Source organism: Canis lupus, chromosome 3 (assembly GCF_048164855.1).
Source record: "Canis lupus baileyi chromosome 3, mCanLup2.hap1, whole genome shotgun sequence".
Classification (NCBI taxonomy): Eukaryota; Metazoa; Chordata; class Mammalia; order Carnivora; family Canidae; genus Canis; species Canis lupus.
The window spans coordinates 70,419,251-70,439,030 of NC_132840.1; the positions used below are offsets into that span (position 1 = coordinate 70,419,251).

At 36.0% G+C, this 19,780-nt stretch overlaps 1 protein-coding gene and 1 long non-coding RNA gene across 25 annotated transcripts in view; one reads left to right on the plus strand and one right to left on the minus strand.

Moving 5' to 3' along the window:
• LOC140631002 (uncharacterized) overlaps positions 1 to 2,383 on the plus strand; it is a 39,963-nt gene extending 37,580 nt beyond the window's left edge. Inside the window, exon 3 of the long non-coding RNA XR_012028655.1 lies at positions 751 to 2,383. This is a non-coding gene — a long non-coding RNA (uncharacterized lncRNA). The remainder of the gene's footprint in view (positions 1 to 750) is intronic.
• Positions 1 to 19,780, minus strand: part of NXPE4 (neurexophilin and PC-esterase domain family member 4) — a 49,019-nt gene that overhangs the window by 16,801 nt on the left and 12,438 nt on the right. For 13 of the 24 annotated variants that reach the window (XM_072822084.1, XM_072822087.1, XM_072822085.1 and 10 more), the window contains one exon: positions 4,501 to 4,603. The exons of 8 other annotated variants lie outside the window; for them this stretch is intronic. In XM_072822084.1, coding sequence (XP_072678185.1) covers positions 4,501 to 4,603 — 103 coding nt within the window. Of the gene's footprint in view, positions 1 to 4,500; positions 4,604 to 4,753; positions 4,952 to 19,780 lie in introns of all 24 variants that reach the window. 3 more of the 24 variants (XM_072822105.1, XM_072822103.1, XM_072822099.1) reach the window with 2 other exon arrangements.

The following is a 19,780-nucleotide window of genomic DNA, read 5'->3' on the forward strand; positions in this document are numbered from 1 at the left end:
TACTTTGCTTAAACATTCTAGGATATTTATTAGTATTTTTCAGATTGTTTTAGTTAACTCAGGGAATAATAAACTTATGTTTATAAACACTCATTTTCTAATCATAAAATAACACTGATTATTAAAAAGTGAGAGAATGCCGAACTGTATAGGAAACAAAAATCAGTGACAATTCTGTCAATCATGGATAATTAGTGTTAATATTTTGGTGATTTTTCTTGCATTCTCTATATGCCATTTCACATGATTGTGAACAAATTGAATATTACCCATGAGTTTTGGCATTTTAAAAAGCAGTGTTATAAAAACTCCACCTTATATCACTGCCTCATGTAGTATCCCAACCTATGGCTATGGCTTAATATTTTACATATTCCCATATTTTTTGGATATTTATCACTCTCAACTTTTCTCTTACTTATGCTTCTATAAAGAACACCTTTTGGGGGATCCCTGGGTGGCTCAGTGGTTTAGCGCCTGTCTTTGGCCCAGGGCGCGATCCTGGAGTCCCGGGATCGAGTCCCACATCAGGCTCCCGGCGTGTCTCCTGTGTCTCTGCCTCTCTCTCTCTCTCAGAGAGACTCTCTCTCTCTCATAAATAAATAAATAAATCTTTAAAAAAAAGAACACCTTTTGGTATAAATCTTTGCAAGCCAGGTTATTTGCTAAGAACTCAAGAAATAGAATTATTGGTTCAATGTGGTGAATGCTGCTAAAGGTCTTAATAAATGCTATAAAATTGTTTTTCAGAACAATTCTCCTGCAGCCAACAATGATAAACTCTAAATCAAAACCAAAAAAATCTCCCCAAGTGCTGGAAAGTGACTGCTACAAGCAGATGGACACTGGAGGGATGTTGAAACCTGCAGTAAGGAACGGCACTGGACTTGCATTCTAAGGGGGTATTAACTAAATAAAGTTCTTCCAGTGGAAGGGAAATTACACAAAGAGAAACACAGATCTTCAGGAAAGAACCAAAAGCACCAGAAATGGCAACTATATGGATAAATATAAAAGACTATGTGTTTGTCTTCTAATCTCTCTAAAATGCATGTAATTATTTAAAGTAAAAACTATAATTTTGTAATAATATGGCAATGATGGCATAATGAATGGGGTGGCTAATAAATGAAAGTAAAGGGTGGCAAGTTTATTACAGATCACATGAAGTAGCATGACCTTACCTGATATTAACTATAAAAGAATGTGTATTTTAATTCCTAGAGGAACTACTTAAAAAAAACTTATAGCTTTAAAAATAATAAAGAAACTAAAAGGAAATTCTAAAAGAATTCAATTAATCCAAAAAGAGGAACAAAGGGGCTAAACAGAAAACTAACAGCAAATTGGTGGACCTAAATCCACTCAGTAATTTCATTAACAATAAGTTGGCTAAATGTTCTATTACAAGACAGAGCTAAAAAAGCAAGACCCAACTATTTGCTGTTTACCAAGAATGTAATTTAAGCATAAAGTTATGTATAGATTGAAAGTAAAGGGGCAGCCCTGGTGGCGCTAAACCGCTGTGCCTGCAGCCCAGGGCGTGGTCCTGGAGACCCTGGATCAAGTTCCGAGTCAGGCTCCTGCATGGTGCCTGCTTCTCCCTCTGCCTGTGTCTCTATGAATAAATACATGAAATAATAAAAAAAAGATTGAAAGTAAAGATGGAAAACAACATGCCATATAAGCATGAAAAAGCTAATATTAGTGTTAAAATAAACTTCGAGACAAAGTGTCACCAGACATAGAAATGGACATCTCTATCTCTAAGAGTCAATTTGTGTTAAGAGTCAATTTGTGGTAAGTGTCAATTTGTAAGAAAATATAGCATCATAAATTGTGTATTGTACCTACATGTGCATGTATGTATATGTGGGAAAAAATTGACAGAATTTAAGGGATAAACACAGAAATCCACAATAATAATTAGAAACTTAAAAACTTATATCAGTGGTTGCTGCAGGAACTAGATTAAAAAATAAGTAATGACCTATAAATATGAACATTATCATAGTAATCACAATACATTATCGGTATTTTTTAACTGCTGCACCTCCACATTTAAATTTTAAGTGATTTATGATAGAGTAATAATCTGTGCCAAAATTTTTTTAGTAAAAATAAACAGGAAAACCTGATTCAAGATGGAGGACAAAGAACATATTATAGTTTCAATTTCTCACCAGAAACTCTAATGAAATATAGGGAAAAAATTAAAAATTTCTAAGTATTCTGGGAAATAGGACAAGATACCTTAATTAGATCAGAATTTATAAGAAATCTGAAAAATAGGAGTGTGTTGCTGTCTCAGTTGGTAGAACATGAGACTCTTGATCTCAGGGTCATGAGTTTGAGCCCCACATTGGATGGAGAGATGAAAGAGAGAGAGAGAGAGAGAGAACAATCGATCTGAAGAACAAAAGGCAGATGAGATTAGATCAAGTAACAAAACCATGGCTCCAAATGCATGTCAATGAGAAGTCTGTAGAAGATGGAAGCCACTCCAAGGATTCTACAACTGGAGGAAGTTGGTAATTAGAATAAGAGAGGATAAAGGAGTAGCCCACAGGAAGATGTATTGGAATGGTTAACACTTCCCTAGATTTCTGCCTGTGTCTGGCCAGGCAGCTAGAAATAGGGACTTCTGTACTTTACTGTGAGTAAAAACCATAGATATTTAAGTTGGAGGATATAGGATATGACCCTGTGTGCCGGGCAATACCCTAGACAGATGGGGAACATTCATTGCCTTGAGTACTTTTTGCAGCTCTGCTACAAATATGATGGACAAAACAGGTAACAGGACCCAGACTGGCCACCACAGAACCTTAAGTGTAAGAATATACACACAACCAAGAATTGGTAAAAATTTTATGAAAGCCAACTCAAAAAAGAAAGGTATCAAGTTCAATAAAGAAAAGACCAAGGAACAGAAATAGAAAATGCAAAACAAAACTTTAGAGCAAGTATATTTCAATCCTCAAGGAGATGCTAGGTGATACTTGCAACCATCAGCTAATGAATCTGAGACCTTGGAAAGCAAAATCTTGCTGTTCAATATGCACAAGTCCACTGCATTCCTTCATACCAGCAAGAAGGAATTAGAAAATGTATTTTAGGGATCCCTGGGCTCAGCGGTTTAGCCTTTGGCCCAGGGTGTGATCCTGGGGACCCGGGATTGAGTCCCACATTGGGCTCCCTGCATGGAGCCTGCTTTTCCCTCTGCCTATGTCTCTGCCTCTCTTTCTCTCTGTGTGTCTCTCATGAATAAATAAATAAAATCTTTAAAAAAAGAAAATGTATTTTAAAAACACCATTACAATAGCTACAAAAATCAGAAAGTACCTAGTTATAAATCTAAAAGATGTAGAAGACATGTATGCTAAAATTTTTTAATTTACTAAAAATTCTTGAAGTAGATCCAAATAAATGTACAGAGATTACATGTTGCTAAAAAGCAAAAATAAAAATGTCACTTTCTCCAATTTGATCTGCATGGTTAATGTAGTACACACAAAATTTAAGTAAGATTTTTCCATCAAATCTGACAGACTGATTCTAAAACATATAATAAAAGAGTAAAGGGCCGAGCCTGGCCAGGAACTTTGTGAAGTTGATTAAGCAGTGGTAACTTGACCTACAAGCTTTCAAGACTAAATATAAAACTAATTATTATTATCATTAAATTAATTATATCAATGTGGTATTGATACAGGGAAGAAAAATAGGTCAATGAACTAGAACAAAGAGACCAGAAAGGGACGTATACTTATCAGAAATGTTGCTATCTGACAAAAATGAGATGGCAAATCAGCATAGAAACAACTACAGAGTAAGAAGAGCTGAAAGCGTGATTATCCATATGGATATAAAAATCAGGAAAGAATAAAATTCAGATCTGGTGCAGGGTTAAATGTCTAAAGCAACCTGTAAAAGTTTAAGAAGAATATTTAGGTAAAAAATCTGACACTGAAGCAGGGAAAGGTTTCTTAATACCCAAAAAGAATCAACTGTTTAAAAAGGCAGATAAATTTTACTATATAAACATGAAAATGTGTTGTTCAGAAATTCCTTGAAGAAGCTAAGCTAAACATTGGGAGAAAATCCTTGCAGGGGCATATGTAAGTGACAAAGGAAGAGAGCGTGCATGCCACCATACACATACACGCATACAATATCATCGTCTCCCATGCTAAATAATAGTTATCATATATGTTTGTGTGTTTATTTATCTTTCTATCTCCACACCCAGCATGAAGCCCAACACGGGGTCTCAACTCACCACCCTGAGATCAAGACCTGAGCCAAGATCAATGGTTGGAGGTCCAACCAATGGAGTCCCCTGGGCACCCCCAAATATGTCAGTTCTTCAAGGTCATGTAAGCTGTTGAGACTTCCCTACTATAATCTATGAGTCTGGTTGTTTGGACTTTGCTAGAACAGGTGAAATAGGAAGTAAAAATATACTTCTGTAAGACACAGAAAGAAAGAGATTCTTACCTTTGTAGAGTTTTTAAAAACTGTAAAAGTGATCCAGGAGGCCAACAGAAACAACAATACCAACAGTGACTTACGATTTGCCATATTTCTAATGATTAGGATCCTACAAGAGATAACACGGAACAAGCACACTCACAATAGAAAAGAAATGCGGAAATACATGAGAAGTTTACATTTCTTGATTCTTTTGTCCTCAGTAAGTTTCTCCCAGAACAGAACCTTGCCCCACTCTCCCCCACACAGCTGCTCTTACCGTCCTTCCAGCTACTGTCTCTGGTGATCAGTTTGTACCTTCACCGGAAGCACTATTCTGAGACAGGTAGCCCACCATGGATTTTATGAAACTGAGCCATTAATGGCCTGGAGGATGCAAGGCTGCTCATGTTTAGGTAAAGCCTCCAGGCTATTTTGTCCCCGCACAGAGTTCCTGTTCTCTTCCCTTAAACACAAACTGCAGATACAACACATATGAGCAAATATTGACTGACCATTATCCCAGGGCCCTTTTAATATAACTTGATATTTCCAGCTTCCTTATTATAATTCTATTATTATGTTCCTTTTTCTTGTTTTAACCACCCTTTCTGGTACCACTGAACCTTAAAAAGATTTTAAACCTTAGATTTTTTTTAAAAAAAAGAATTTAGACTTTTTTTTTCAAAGTTTTCCTATTCTAACATCTCCATTTCTGTCACTGTGCAAAAATTTCAAGTTGTCCCTTAAAAGCAGATTGCTTAGGGACATCTGGGTGGCTCAGTGGTTGAGCATCTGCCTTTGGCTCAGGGCGTGATCTTGGGGTCCTGGGATCGAGTCCCGCATTGGGCTCCCTGCAAGGAGCCTGCTTCTCTCTCTGCCTCTCTCTCTCTCTCTGTGTCTCTCATGAGTAAACAAAATCTTTTTTTTAAAAAAGCAGATTGCTTAAATGCTGCCTTTCTAAAATTTTCTGTCTTTCAAATTTATTCCCCCCTAGAAGCATCTCCTACCCTGGATCTCCAGTTAATATATAGACATTAGAAGTTTGTGCACCCAAGAGTAAACACTACCTCTTCCCCCACCTGCACAATTTTGAAAATGTTTTCATACCTTTAATTTAAAGGTTATGTTTAATCCTATACATAGGAACTACTATAATCTGTGTGTAGAGTCTCTGTTTTGAAGACAGTAGTGTACCAGTGGGGTGTGTCTCCTCTGTGCCAAAAGAAAACACAGGTAAAAGTTGCAGCTTGCATGCTTTCAGCTTGCATCCACAACCTTGTGCATATTTCAATAAAGGTTGCTATCAGGCATATCAGTTCCCCCTCAAGGAGAGGCCTGGATCACAAACTAACAGTCATCAGTGCATGCATAATGGAGGAGGGAAAATGAAATCCTGAGTATAGATTAGATAATTTTAATGTTTTTAGACTTTGTTAGCCTAGTTATAGTACATATACGAGAGATACCTGATGAGAAAAAGAGTGAATGAAGCTGAATGTTTGAGTGATTGAGAATAGTCGGTCATTCCTGAAAAGCTGAAACTGCCTAGTTTCCATCTGAGCCTTGTCATCAAGACCCACTTGCCAAGATTCAAGTGTCTATTACCTTGTACATAGTAGGTACTCAATAAAATTTGCTTAATTTAACTAATAGAATCTCAAATACTATGTAGGCAACACAATGATATTTACTCTCAAGAAAACAGAGTGATCGATTATACTTCTGAGTTTGAATCTATCTGGGATTTACATTTTTTAAAAGATTTTATTTATTTATTCATGAGAGACACAGAGAGGAAGACATAGGCAGAGGGAGAAGCAGGCTCCCCTTGGGGAGCCTGATATGGGACTTGATCCCAGAACCCTGGAATCATGCCCTAAGACAAAGGCAGATGCTCAACCACTGAGCCACCCAGGTGTCCCTGGGATTTGCATTCTTGAACTGACAGAAATGGTGCCAGAAAGAGCAGGTACCCAGGACAATTGCAATTGCACCAGTGCCCACAGAGAGCAGTAGCTGATTACACTGTGGATCCCTCCAGTCTCGTTTGTGCTGTTCCACACAGGAATTTAAACATGTCCATCTGTCTATGAAAGACTCGAGATCTGTTTCATAAGGACAGAATAATCTTTCCAGCATCCTTGATCATGCTCTACTGAACTAATCTTAACAATACTTCTCTATGTCATTACATATGACAGTTGGAGAAGCTGTTATAACCTTATATGTATGACTGGGTCCAGGATTGTTCATTTCTGTCCTAGGGAGCCTCTAATGAGAGATAAATATTTGTAGTTCTGGTTTGGTTGCTCCTTAGGAGACTAATGTTAGCAACCACTCAAGTTCACCACCTACTCTGACACGCAGATTTATGGATTTTAATTTGCTCTAGTTATGCAGATGCTGATATTTTATGTCAACCTGACATCTCTTCATGAGGCAGGAATAACAGATATGCTTGACTTAACTGAGAGCATAGGAGAGATTTTAAATGGTTTGTCCAGATCATCTAGTATGCTTTAAAGCAGAGCTGAGATCAGGATTCTTGTCACTTTGACCTCTGATTTAGAGCACTTTCCACCACTCAGCATGACTCCAACACAAATGGTATAACCAAGTTCCGGTAAATCCTGTGGTTCATATATTTATTGTCCATTATGCCTAAAAGACCCTCAGCCCCCTTTAACCACTCAAAACCTGATGTGAGCAAGATAAATGGTCCTCCTTAGTGTATTCTCTTTGCAGTTAGTGTGTGGCTTTGATTGAATAACTTCCTTTCCTCTAGGTTTATAGGTCTAACGAGAGATAGAAACATGAAAGCTCAATCAGGGGATCATGGGACTATGTGTTTACAGTATAAACCCATGTTTACAATTCAGGAGGTCATCAGTTCTTTGGGGTATGAGTAGGGTAAGAGTAGTGCTAACCAGGACCTAAAGAAGCCCACGCAAAATGGGCAGACTGCCAGCATTGGCAAAGCAAAGAGTTGATGTCCAGGGAACTGTCACTAGAGACTGAGCCACAAATTAGGGAAATGGCTGCTGGGGCCCCAGGAATCACACAAGATATGCCCGTTGCCAAAGAGGCTGTACTGAATGGTAGAGCTCATGTCTGTGGTATCTGAGCATCCCTGGAGAGATGAGAGAGGATAGGATACCAAAAATGATTCAGAATTCAGGCAGTGAGGGATCCCTGGGTGGCGCAGCGGTTTAGCGCCTGCCTTTGGCCCAGGGTGTGATCCTAGAGACCCGGGATCGAGTCCCACGTCGGGCTCCTGGTGCATGGAGCCTGCTTCTCCCTCTGCCTGTGTCTCTGCCTCTCTCTCTCTCTGTGACTATCATAAATAAATAAAAATTAAAAAAAAAAAAAGAATTCAGGCAGTGAGAAGTTGGCACACAGGACTCTTGAGGCGACTAAATAATGATGGACACAGGCTGTTGCAACTCAATCATGTTAATGGAGGGAAAAGGGCCAGCAATGTGGCAGGAATATGGACAGATAGCTGGCTATGGCTCCAGATTTACTAGGAACAGTATCACAAACTTTGCATCATTTTCAAGTATACTATGGGAAAAAGCCTATGAAGTTCAGAGTGACTGCCATTTTCATAGCACTTTTGGAAAAAGTAGTGAAAAAGTGGTGTAAAGCTGCTTGGTTATGCTTAAGTTATTGTTACCCTGCCACCCTGTAACAGACATGGGCATCTATTTAACAGACAAGTTGTATAGTGGGGGCAACTGGGAATGAAAACATTGTCATACCACCAGAACTTCCTTTTGTGGGTGACTGCCTACCACTCAGAGCTCCAGCTGCTGAAGTTTGAAAGAGACACATATATGTGAGACAGGAAGCAGTTGGTGGGAGTAGGTGTGGAGAGAGCCACAGATTGAACAACAGCCAATATTTATTGAGGACTTCCTGTATGCCAGGAGCTATCCTAGTGCTTCTTAAGCAAACCTACTTAACTCTCAGAACTACACTATGATGTAGTTACCATTTTCAGCTGAGGAAACAAGTCAGAGTACAGTTAAATGTTAGCTGAGTTCACACAGTTAGTACACGGAAGAGGCAGGCCTGGGAGCCAGATCTTCAGAGCTGCATTTTTAACCACTCTACAGTAGTGCCATGAAGCAGAAACAGAGAGTAGAGACCAGTTAAATGTTAATAGCAGAAGCAGGAGAAATGGACACAAAAGTGCTTGAATCACTGAAATGGTGGAGCACAATAAAAATGGGGCCTGCTCTGGAGATGGTTTTAAACCCATCATTAGGACCATGTCACGTCCTAAAGGCTCTTCCCTTTTAGCTAGTTCCTCAGCAACATTTTAGGATCTCTGTGAGGCACTGCAATATGTTGGGGGCCTGGGAAGAAGGGTTTTATCTTACCCCTAAAATTCTCAGACAGAATTCTCAAATGTGAGAAAGTCTCAAAATTACATGAAACTAGCTACATATCTTACAAACACAAATCACTATATTTTTATTTACCAGCAGCCTGAAACATGTTTTCTATGAAGGTAAAAAATTAAACATAGGCAAGCTATGAGGATTTCATTCAAACACAGCTGGTCTTCACACCTTAGTGATACCAGCAGCACATGTCTAGGAATTTCCCTGGTTAGGTCAATGGACATGTTTGCTCGGATAGTGCTTTGGTTGGCTTCCTTAAAAACCTTCATGGATTTGAACAACCTGAACGAGAGAATAGAGGCATCAGGCCATCTAGTCATTTTATGGCCAAAACTTGATCAACAAGTGTGCCTGGTTGAGACTTTACTTCCAATGTAGAATGAAGAAGAACTTTAAAAAATTGGGAGCAGTCTTGCCCTTCACACTAGAATTCCTCCACTACTGAAACCCTTTTGGTCATATGACTATAGAGGAAATGTAGGCCCCTTTTTTTCCTGTGGAAAACATGCAGCAACTTAAACATAGATGTTTCAGAATGAAAAGTATTCCATTTCATAATATACATACATTGTTAGGGTACATCTTTTCTCTGCATTATAATACTGCAGTAACTATTATAGTCAAGAGCTGCTGCAGAAGCCTAAAATTAGTGGGAGTTTGATGAGAAATAAGAATATCTTCCCACTAATATATTTATTAATTTCAAACTGAAAAAGAGTAACTTTACAGTGAGTAAAATCAACACTGGCTTACTCCAGTGATCAGGTTAATATTTGTAGTTATAAGGTTTATCTTTTTTCATGATTGTTGTACCAAGGGCACATCACTTCTGTGTTATTCTTGACAAAGAATAAAAAAAAAATTCATTAGGTAAAAAAAAAATTCATAGGTAGAAGTAAACATGTAATAAAAATAGTAGATTAATCACTAATAAAACCAGTATAAAGGCTAAAAGAAAAAAGTAGCAAAATCAATTATATCAATAAAAATTAATCAAGGGATACACAAAACAAAAGATATAAAATATGACATACATAAAACAGAGAGAGGAGAGTAAAGATGTAGTGATTTCATAAGGTATTTGAACTTAAATGGCTGTCAATCTAACATAGATTGCTAGACACATAGAATGTAAATATGAGTCCTGTGGTAGCCACAAAACAAAAACCAATAATAGATATACAAAAAAATTTTAAAAAAGGAATTCAAGCACTAACATTAAAGAAAACCACGAAACCACAGTGGAAGATGGCTAGAGAAGAAGAATGACAGAAGAGAACAACAAAAATAACCAGAAAACAATTAACAAAATAGCAACAAGTATATACCTAAAAATAATTACTTTAAATGTAAATAAACTAAATGGTCCAATCAAAAGATAGAAGATGACCGAATAGATCAAAAAAACAAAAACAAAAAAACAAAAACAAAACAAAACAAAAAAAACATGACCCATCCACATGTTGCTATAAGGGAGACTCACCTGAGATTTAAAGATATATACAAACTGAAAGTGAAGGGATGGAAAAAGTTAGTTCATATAAATAAAAAAAGAAAGAAAGAAAGAAAGAAAGAAAGAAAGAAAAAGAAAGAAGAAAGAAAGAAAGAAAGAAAGAAAGAAAGAAAGAAAGAAAGAAAGAAAGAGGCCAGGGTAACAATATTTATATCATATAATACAAACTTTAAAACACAGACTGTAATAAGAGATAAAGAAGGCCCTTACATAATGATATAATAAAGGGATCACTCTAACAAGAGGATTTATTTGTTAATATCAATGGATCCAAAACTGGAGCACCTATATACATAAAGCAAATATTAAGAGACATAAAGGAAGAAATTGGCAGTAAAACAATAATAGTAGGAAACTTTAACACCCTACCTACATCAATGGATAGATAATCCAGACAATCAATAAGAAAACAATGGCTTTGAATGGCATACTAGACCAGATGGACTTAACAGATCTATATAGAATGTTTCCATTCCCAAATAGCAGAATATGCATTATTTGTAAGAGCACATAGAACATTCCCCAGGAGAGAGAACTTAAGTCAAAAAATCAGTCTCAATAAATTTAGGAAGATTAAAATTATATCAAGCATTTTTTTTTCTGTCCACAATATAAAACTAGAAGTCAGTTATAAGAAAAGTTGGAAACAAGCAAACAAACACAGAGGCAAACAACATGCTCCTAAACAACCAAGGGGTCAAAAAAATACAAAGAGTAAATTAAAAAAATGAAGACAAGTGGAAATGAAAATAGTTCAAAATCTTTGAAATGCAACAGTGGCAGTTCTACAAGGAAAGTTGATAGCAATACAGGCCAACATCCAGAAAAATCTTAACAAACAAACCTTACATCTTCAGGAATTAGAAAAAGCAGAGCAAACAAAACCTAAAGTTACCAGAATGAAGAAAATAAATAAAGATTAAAGCAGAAATAAATGAAATAGAGAAAAAAATAGAGCACACCACTGAAATCAAGAGCTGGTTCTTGGAAAAGACAAGCAAAATTGATAAATATCTAGCCAGACTCACTAAGGAGGAAAAAATACATGACACATATAAAATAAAAAAATGAAAGAAAAGAAGTAACAACTAACACTTCATAAATACAAAGGATTATAAGAATACTATGAAAATTTATATACAAAAAATGGACACCTAGGGACATGGATAAATTCCTAGAAACCCAGTCTTCCAAGACTGATTCAAGTAGTAGAAAATCTAAACTGATAGATTTCTAATAACAAAGTTGAATCAGTAATCAAAAAATTCCCAAGAAACCAAAGTCAGGATCAGATATCTTCACAGTTGAATTCTACCAAACATTTCAAGAATTATTCTGTCAAATTAATTCCAAAAAATAGGAGGAAGGAAAACTTCCAAATTCATTCTATAAGAGCAGTATTACCCTGATACCACAACCAAAGTCCTGATAAAAAACAAACAAACAAACAAACAAAAAAACTATAGGCCAGTATCTCTCATGAACATAGATGCAAAAGTCTTCAAAAAAATTTAGCAAATTGAATTAAATAATACATTAAAAATATTATTTACCACGATATGGTAGGATTTATTCAGGGTTACAAAGATGGCTCAATGTTTGCAAATCAATGCAATACACCATATTAACAATAGAAAGGATAAACCATGTGATCGACTCAATATGCAGAAAAGTACTTGACAAAATTTAACATCCATTCATGATACAAGCTTTCAACAGAATAGGTTTGGAGGGAACATACCTCAACATAATAAAAGCCAAATATGAAAAATCCACAAGTTACATCATATTCAATGGTGAAAAACTAAGAATTTCTCCTAGGATGAGGACCAAGATAAGGATTTCCACTCTTGTCACTTTCATTCAACATAGTACTGGAAGTGCTAGCTTCAGCAATTAAGAGGACAAGAAAAAAGAAATAAAAGTCATCTAAATTGGTAAAAACCCTAAGGATTTCATCAAAAATGATTAAAATTAATAAATGAATTCAGTAGAGTTACAGGATACAAATTAATGTACAGAAATCAGTTGCATTTCTATACACTAGTAACAAAATAGTAGAAAGAGAAATTAAGAATAAAATCCCATTAATAATTGCACCAAAAAGGATAAAATACTTAGGAATAAATTTAACCAAGGTAGTGAAAGATCCTTACTTTGAAAATTAGAAAACATTGATAAAGAAATGAAAGATGAAACAAATGGAAAAATATTCCATGTTCACAGACTAGAAGAAGTAATATTGTCAAAATGTCCGTACTACTCAAAGCAATCTACTGATTCAATGCAATCCTTATCCATATACCAGTAGTATCTTTCTCAACATTAAAGCAAATAATCCTAATATTTATATGGAACCAAGAGATGCTTAATAGCCAAGGCAATCTAAAGAAAGAGGAATAAAGCTGAAAATATCACAATTCTGGATTTTTTTCTTTTTTTTTTAAGATTCTATTTATTTACTCATAGAGACAGAGAGAGAGAGGCAGAGACACAGGCAGAGGGAGAAGCAGGCTCCATGCTTGGAGCCTGACGTGGGACTTGATCCAGGGTCTCCAGGATCACGCCCTGGGCTGCAGGCGGCGCTAAACCGCTGCGCCACCGGAGCTACCTCAATTCCGGATTTTCAAGATATACCACAAAACTATAGCAATTGAACACTATGGTACTGGTATGATAGACACATAGATCAATAGAACAAGATACAGAGCCCAGTAAGTAACCCACCCAGTAAATAAACCCACACTTATATGATTGATTAATCTATGACAATGGAGACAAGAATATGCAATAGGGGAATGACTATCTCTTCAATAAATGAGGTAGCTGCACAGACAGCTAATGCAAAAGAATGAGACTGGACCACTTTCTTACATCATATACAAAAATAAACTCAAAATAGATTAAGGGCTTAAATGTGAGGCGTGCAAGCATAAAACTATAAAAGGAAATCTTTGCAAGTCTTCTCCTGGACATTAGCCTTAGCAACATGTTTATGGCTGTATCTTCCCAGACCAGAAAATGAAAGCAAAAATAAACTATTGGTAATACACCAAAATAAAAAGCTTTTGCATGGCAAAGGAAACAATAAAATGAAAAGGTAACCTCCTGGATGGGAGGAGATATTTGCAAATGAAGTATCTAATAATGGATTAATATCCAAAATATATAAAGAACTTACATAGCTCAACACCAAAATAAATAAATAAAATAAAATAATGGGCATAAGATCTGAATAGACATTTTTTAAAATTTTTTAAATTTTTTTATTTATTTATGATAGTCACAAAGAGAGAAAGGGAGAGAGGCAGAGACATAGGCAGAGGGAGAGGCAGGCTCCATGCACCGGGAGCCTGATGTGGGATTCGATCCTGGGTCTCCAGGATCGCGCCCTGGGCCAAAGGCAGGTGCCAAACCGCTGCGCCACCCAGGGATCCCTGAATAGACATTTTTTTCCAAAGAAGGCATACATATGGCGAATAGGAACATGAAAAGATGCTCAGTATTACTCATCAGGAAAACACAAACAAAAATGCAACAAAATATCACCTCACACTGGTTAGAGTGGTTGTATAAAAAGACAAGGAATAGCAAATATTGGAAAGGATGTGGAGAAAAGGGAGCACTTGTGCACTGTTAATGGGAATATAAATTGGTATAATCTTCGTAGAAAAGAATATTGAGTTTCCTCAAAAAATTAACAATAGAAATACCATTTGATCCAATAATTCCACTGTTGGGTATTTACCCAAAGAAAATGAAAACACTAATTCAAAAAGACATAGGCACCTATGTTTATTATAGCATTATTTATAATAACCAAGATACGGAAGCAACCAAAGTGTCCATCAATAGATGAATGGATAAAAAGAACATGTGATATGTACACACACACATGCACACCCACTTCCCCCCCCCCACTGGAATATTAGCCATTAAAAGGAATGCGTTTTTGCTATTTGCATTAATATGGATGAACACAGAGTATACTACACTAACCAAAATAAGTCCAAGACAAGTATGATTTTACTTATATATGGAATCTAAAAACCAAACCAAACCAACCAAACAACAAATTCTCAACAGAGAATTTGAGACAGACTCATAAATACTGGAAACAAGCTGGTGGTTGCCAGAGGGAAAGGGGGTGGGGAGATAGGTGAAATAGTTAAAGGAGATTAAAAAGTACACACTTGTAGATATGAAGTATAAAAGTCAGATGAAAAGTACAGCATAAGGAATAGTCAATAATATTGCAATGATGTAAAGTGACTACATCCATTGTAGTGAGCATTGAGTAGCTACAGAGTTATTGAATCATTATATTGTACACCCAAAACTAATATAACCGTGTATATGAACCACAATTTAAAAAAAGATTTATGATTGTGAAAAACAATAAGACTTTCAGAGTTTGGAAGAGATTAAGAAGACTATGACAAAATTCAATGTGGGATCATGGCTTGGGTTCTGGAACAGAAAAAGGACATTAGTGGAAAAAATGTTAAAATTCAAATAAAGTCTATAGTTTAGGTAATAGTCACTAATGCATCAATTTCTAGATTTTGTACACTGCATAATAATTATACAAGATGTTATTATGTGAAGCTGGCTGAAGCATATATTAGAATGCTCTATACTCTTTTTGAAAGCATTCTATACTTATAAAATTATTTTACTTTAAAAAATTTAGGGGTGCCTGGGTGGCTCAGTCAATCGAACATCTGCCTTCAGCTGAGGTCATGATCTTGGGGTCCTGGGATTGAACCCGGGTTGGACTCCCTGATCAGTGGGGAGTCTGCTTCTTCCTTTCCCTCTGCCCCTCTGCTCTCACTTGTACTCTCTCTCTCTCAAGTAAATAAAATCTTTATAAGAATTTTTTAAAGCATTCTCAAATAGTAGAAATAATATATTTTCCTATGAAATGTTACATTTTCCCTAAATCATCTACCAAATAAATTTAGCAAGTAATTTATCATGTCCACACAGATTGGTGCTACTACTTCTATCATTTCATGTTGCCATCTATACATGGTATAGTCCTGGGCTCTTCATCTTGCTTGGTAGGTTTTTCATTGGTAAACGTTATACTATCTTTTTTTTAAGATTTATTTATTTATTTTAGAGAGAGAGAGTGCATGGAGAGGTGGGGAGAAGTTAGAGGGAAAGACAGACTCTGAAGCACACTCCATGCTGAGCATGGAACTCGATGTAGGGCTTGATCCCAAGACCCTGAGATCATGACTTGGGATCATCAAGAATCCGATGCTTAACCGACTGAGCCACCCAGGCACCCCATTGTTGTTGCTGTTGTTGTTTTACAAATCTTTGTATATCTTTTTTTTCTGGGGTAAATCTACTTCTGATGCTCCAAATTTTCAAAATTAGCTATCCAATATACATTTTTCCTCACGTGTTATTAAGAATCAGTGTTCCTAGAGTAAGGTAGCAAGATGGAATGCTAACGGGATGCCGGCTCCTTCATTTGATTGAAAAATGCATATGCCACAGAAGTGAGAAGATGGTATATTCAGATATTAGTAAAAACTATAAAATCTCCCTAGAAGTCCAAGATAATTAGATTCTGATGTACCTGATGGGGGTTAGGGTTTAGGAAGAGGAAGCCAAACCAGGGCAGGAGAAAGCTGATAGCCATAAACAGGGAAAAGATTGAGGCAAGCCTTCTGGGCCTTTTTAATTTCTTTGCAATGTCCTGGTTAGAACATTGAGTGTTACCTTGTAACTGTAGGGAGAGAAGCAGCAGCACTGTATTTCAGTACCTACCTGGAGGCAGTGTAGTAGCCTCCGCATCACTATAGAAACCTGAATGCAGGGAGGGGAAACCTGCATGTGCAAATGAGAGACTTAGTTGAGGACTAAGTCCTAACTCCTCCTAACTTCTCCCCTATTGCTACCCATGGGGAGGCCATTATCATTTTATTTGGGATGGTGCTTTATTGTGTGGGATTTCACCATATGCTTAGTATTCCCAACCCCTTGCCCTAAATGACACGGTAGCAACAGTGTCATTACAATGGCCCCCAAATTCCCTTCACACATTTCCAAATACCATTTGTGGTTGAGAAGCTGTGGTTTAGGGGATTAGATCCCAAGAGGATGACAGCTCTTGGGAAAAGCTGTGCTTTGGTGGAGGTATAGAAAAGTCACTTGAGATCAGTGTCACATTACATGTGCGTGACAAACTGGAAATTGTTGAGAAAAAAATCAAAATAGGCTCTTAGCCCTAAAGAACCCTTCTAAGAATCTCTGTAAACTCACTACACCAAGGGCACAAGCTAGGGCTTGGAATTTGGCCTTTTATCCCAGAGAAACATTACTGTTGACAGTATAGATAATCCCAAGGAAATGTGGCATCACAAGAAAAATAATGAGACATCTGAAGGTACAAACACTATGTAAGAAAGAGAAAAAGTAATGGAACACACAGCAAGAATTAGAGTTATCATATCATTAGAGGGAGAGCAAGTGGATATACTGATTGGTTAGAAAGCAGAAACAAGCAGTCATAAAAAAAGAACCAGTTGAAGATTCTCTATCAAAAACAAACAATACCCAAAATAAATGACAGTCTGATGCAAGAGTAGAATGCATACAAAAGTCCAATTAGGAAACTGAGAGATCAGGTTGAGGAACTCTCCCAGAAATCAAAGAGGAAAGAGTTGAAAGAATATGAAGGATAAATTAAAAGATATGGAGCAAAGAAATAAATAGGTCAATATCCATAAGAATCTCAGGCTGGGTAAAATCCAAGTAAATAAGAAGAGATACTACATTACTTTCAAGTACCTGTGAAAATAAAAAAAATAGACCGCATCCTAGGTCACAAGGAAAACTTCAACAACTATTAAATTATTTAAATGTAAACAACAATGAAATCACATCAAAATTTTGACAGTGAATAACCGTGAAATTACCTTATACCAAATGTTGTAGAATGCCACCAAGTTACACTAAGAAGGAAATATATAACTGTAAATATAACTACTAAATAGCAGTAAGAATTAAGACCAGATGAGCTAGATGTCAATGTCAGTAATAGAAAAGGAACAGCAAAGTAAACTTGATGAAATAAGGATATCATAAGTAAAAGAGCACATGTTAATAGGGTATAAAACAAAAAAGCAATAATTAACAGAATAAAAGCCTTAATTCTTAGAATAAAACTGAAAAGTGAGTAACTTGCCAGTAAATGTGATCGATAGAAAGGGAAAATGTACAAATAATTAATTTGGGGAATAAAAAAGTGTTTACTACAGCTGCCACAAAGACTTTTGAAATCATGAGAGAAAACTGAAATAACTATATCAATACATTTGCAAAGCTTGACACAGGAATTATTTTCAAAATATATGACAATAAAATTGATGGGAGAAGAAATAAACTAAAAAATGGTAATTATTCCATGCGCAGAATAATTCTTCTAAAGACTATAGCATAGGGGTGGGAGGGAGGCTAACTGACAGTAGAGAAGCCTGCCAGAGAACCTCAGCCAGGTGACCAACATGAATCGTGACAAATCGTATCAATAAGATGTACCCTTGATATACAGTGATAAAAATAACACTTCACCTCTGTAGTCTTCTCCAAACCCATAACTTTAACTTAACCCGGAGAAAAACACCAGATAAATCTCAACTGATGAACATTTTATGTAAAATACCTAATCAGTACTCCTCAAAAATCAAGTAATCAACAAACAAGTCTGAAAAACTATTACAGCCAAAAGGAATTTAAAAAGACATGTTAGCTAAATGTAACATGGGATCTTGGAACAGAAAAAGGATATTGGATAAAAACTAAAGAAATCTGAATAAAGTAGTTTTTAGTTAATGACAATGTATCAATATTGGTCCATTAATTATAACAACATACAATAGAATATGTATTATAGTAATATATACTACATATATATGTTCATATCATAATATAAATGTCTGATGATAATATGTTAATAATACAAGAGTGCAAAAGTATTTGGGAACTCTACTATCTTCCCCATTTTTCTGTAAATCTAAACCTCTTAAAAATTAAAGATTTTTAAAGTATAATTATTAAAGAATATAAATTCATAATAAAGAAAAATTTCTCCACCATGTACCACAAAGCACAAGTTTTACCTGATTTTCTACCCCTTTTACCTATGTTATATAAACTATTTAGAAATAGAAAAAAAGGCTGAAAATTCCTCACAGTATTTTGTGAGAAAAGTAAAGAAAGGGAAAATTAATCCTAAATAGATTATCTAATTGAATTCTGTAACATATGAGGGAAGAAAACCATCATGGCTTAGTATTATCCCAGGAAGACGACGTTAGACATCTACTGTATTTTGCCATGAGGGACTGACTCAGAACCCCTGGGTTCATATCAAAAGTATATTAAGCTAAAGACATTTGAGATTTAATAGATGCGAATAGTAGCCTTCTTGGAGCAGCCCTTATCTGATTAAAAACAGCAACTTCTGGGCAAGGAGACTACCATAAATGTCCCTCTGGGGAGTTTCATGGCCATGAAAAAGACAAGTGGCACCTGCATAAACAAACATTATCACAAACTTTCTTATATCCTATTTATTCTTCTAAAAAGCAGGTTGTCTTTCCTAAAGGAACTATTTGTTCTTCCCAAAGAGCCTTTTCTCCCCCCTTTCTTTTCCCTAATAAATTAAAGATTGTGTTTATTTATTCATGAGATAGAGAGAGAAAGGCATAGACATAGACAGAGGAAGAAGCAGGATCATGCCCTGAGCTGAAGGTAGATTCTCAACCTCTGAGCCACCCAGGTGTCCCCCTTTTCCCTAACAAATTAGATGGGTAAGCCTCCAACCTCAAACATTAAAAAGACAGCTACCATTTTGTTGGTTTCCATATGTACATATATAAACCTTTTCTTCTTGTTACTCTGTCTTTTGTCAGTGTAATTCACAGAACTCCAGTCACTAAACAGGAGGGAAGAGAGGAACAGTTTTTCTTCCCTGACAAACACATTAACATTTAGATGAAGGAAATGCGATCATTTCATTTGATGCTAGAAAAACATCAATAACATGCAGCAGTCATTTATAATTAAAAAATAAAACAATGTAAAAACAACTTCTCAGCAAACTAGAAATAGAAACTTGATTACTACAATAAAGGACATTTATTAAAACCCTACATCCAATACATTATGCTTACCTGTAAAATTTTAGAAGAAATTATACTAGTTAGGAAGAAATTAAAATTGTTTGTTGCCACAACTTCTACTCAACATTTTCCTGGAGTTGTAGCAAAAGTAGGAAGGAAGATCTTAAAAGGAAAAAAAAGTGACAGAAGAGGCAAAATGACAAAATTGTCTGTTTCACAAAAACATAAATGTCCACATA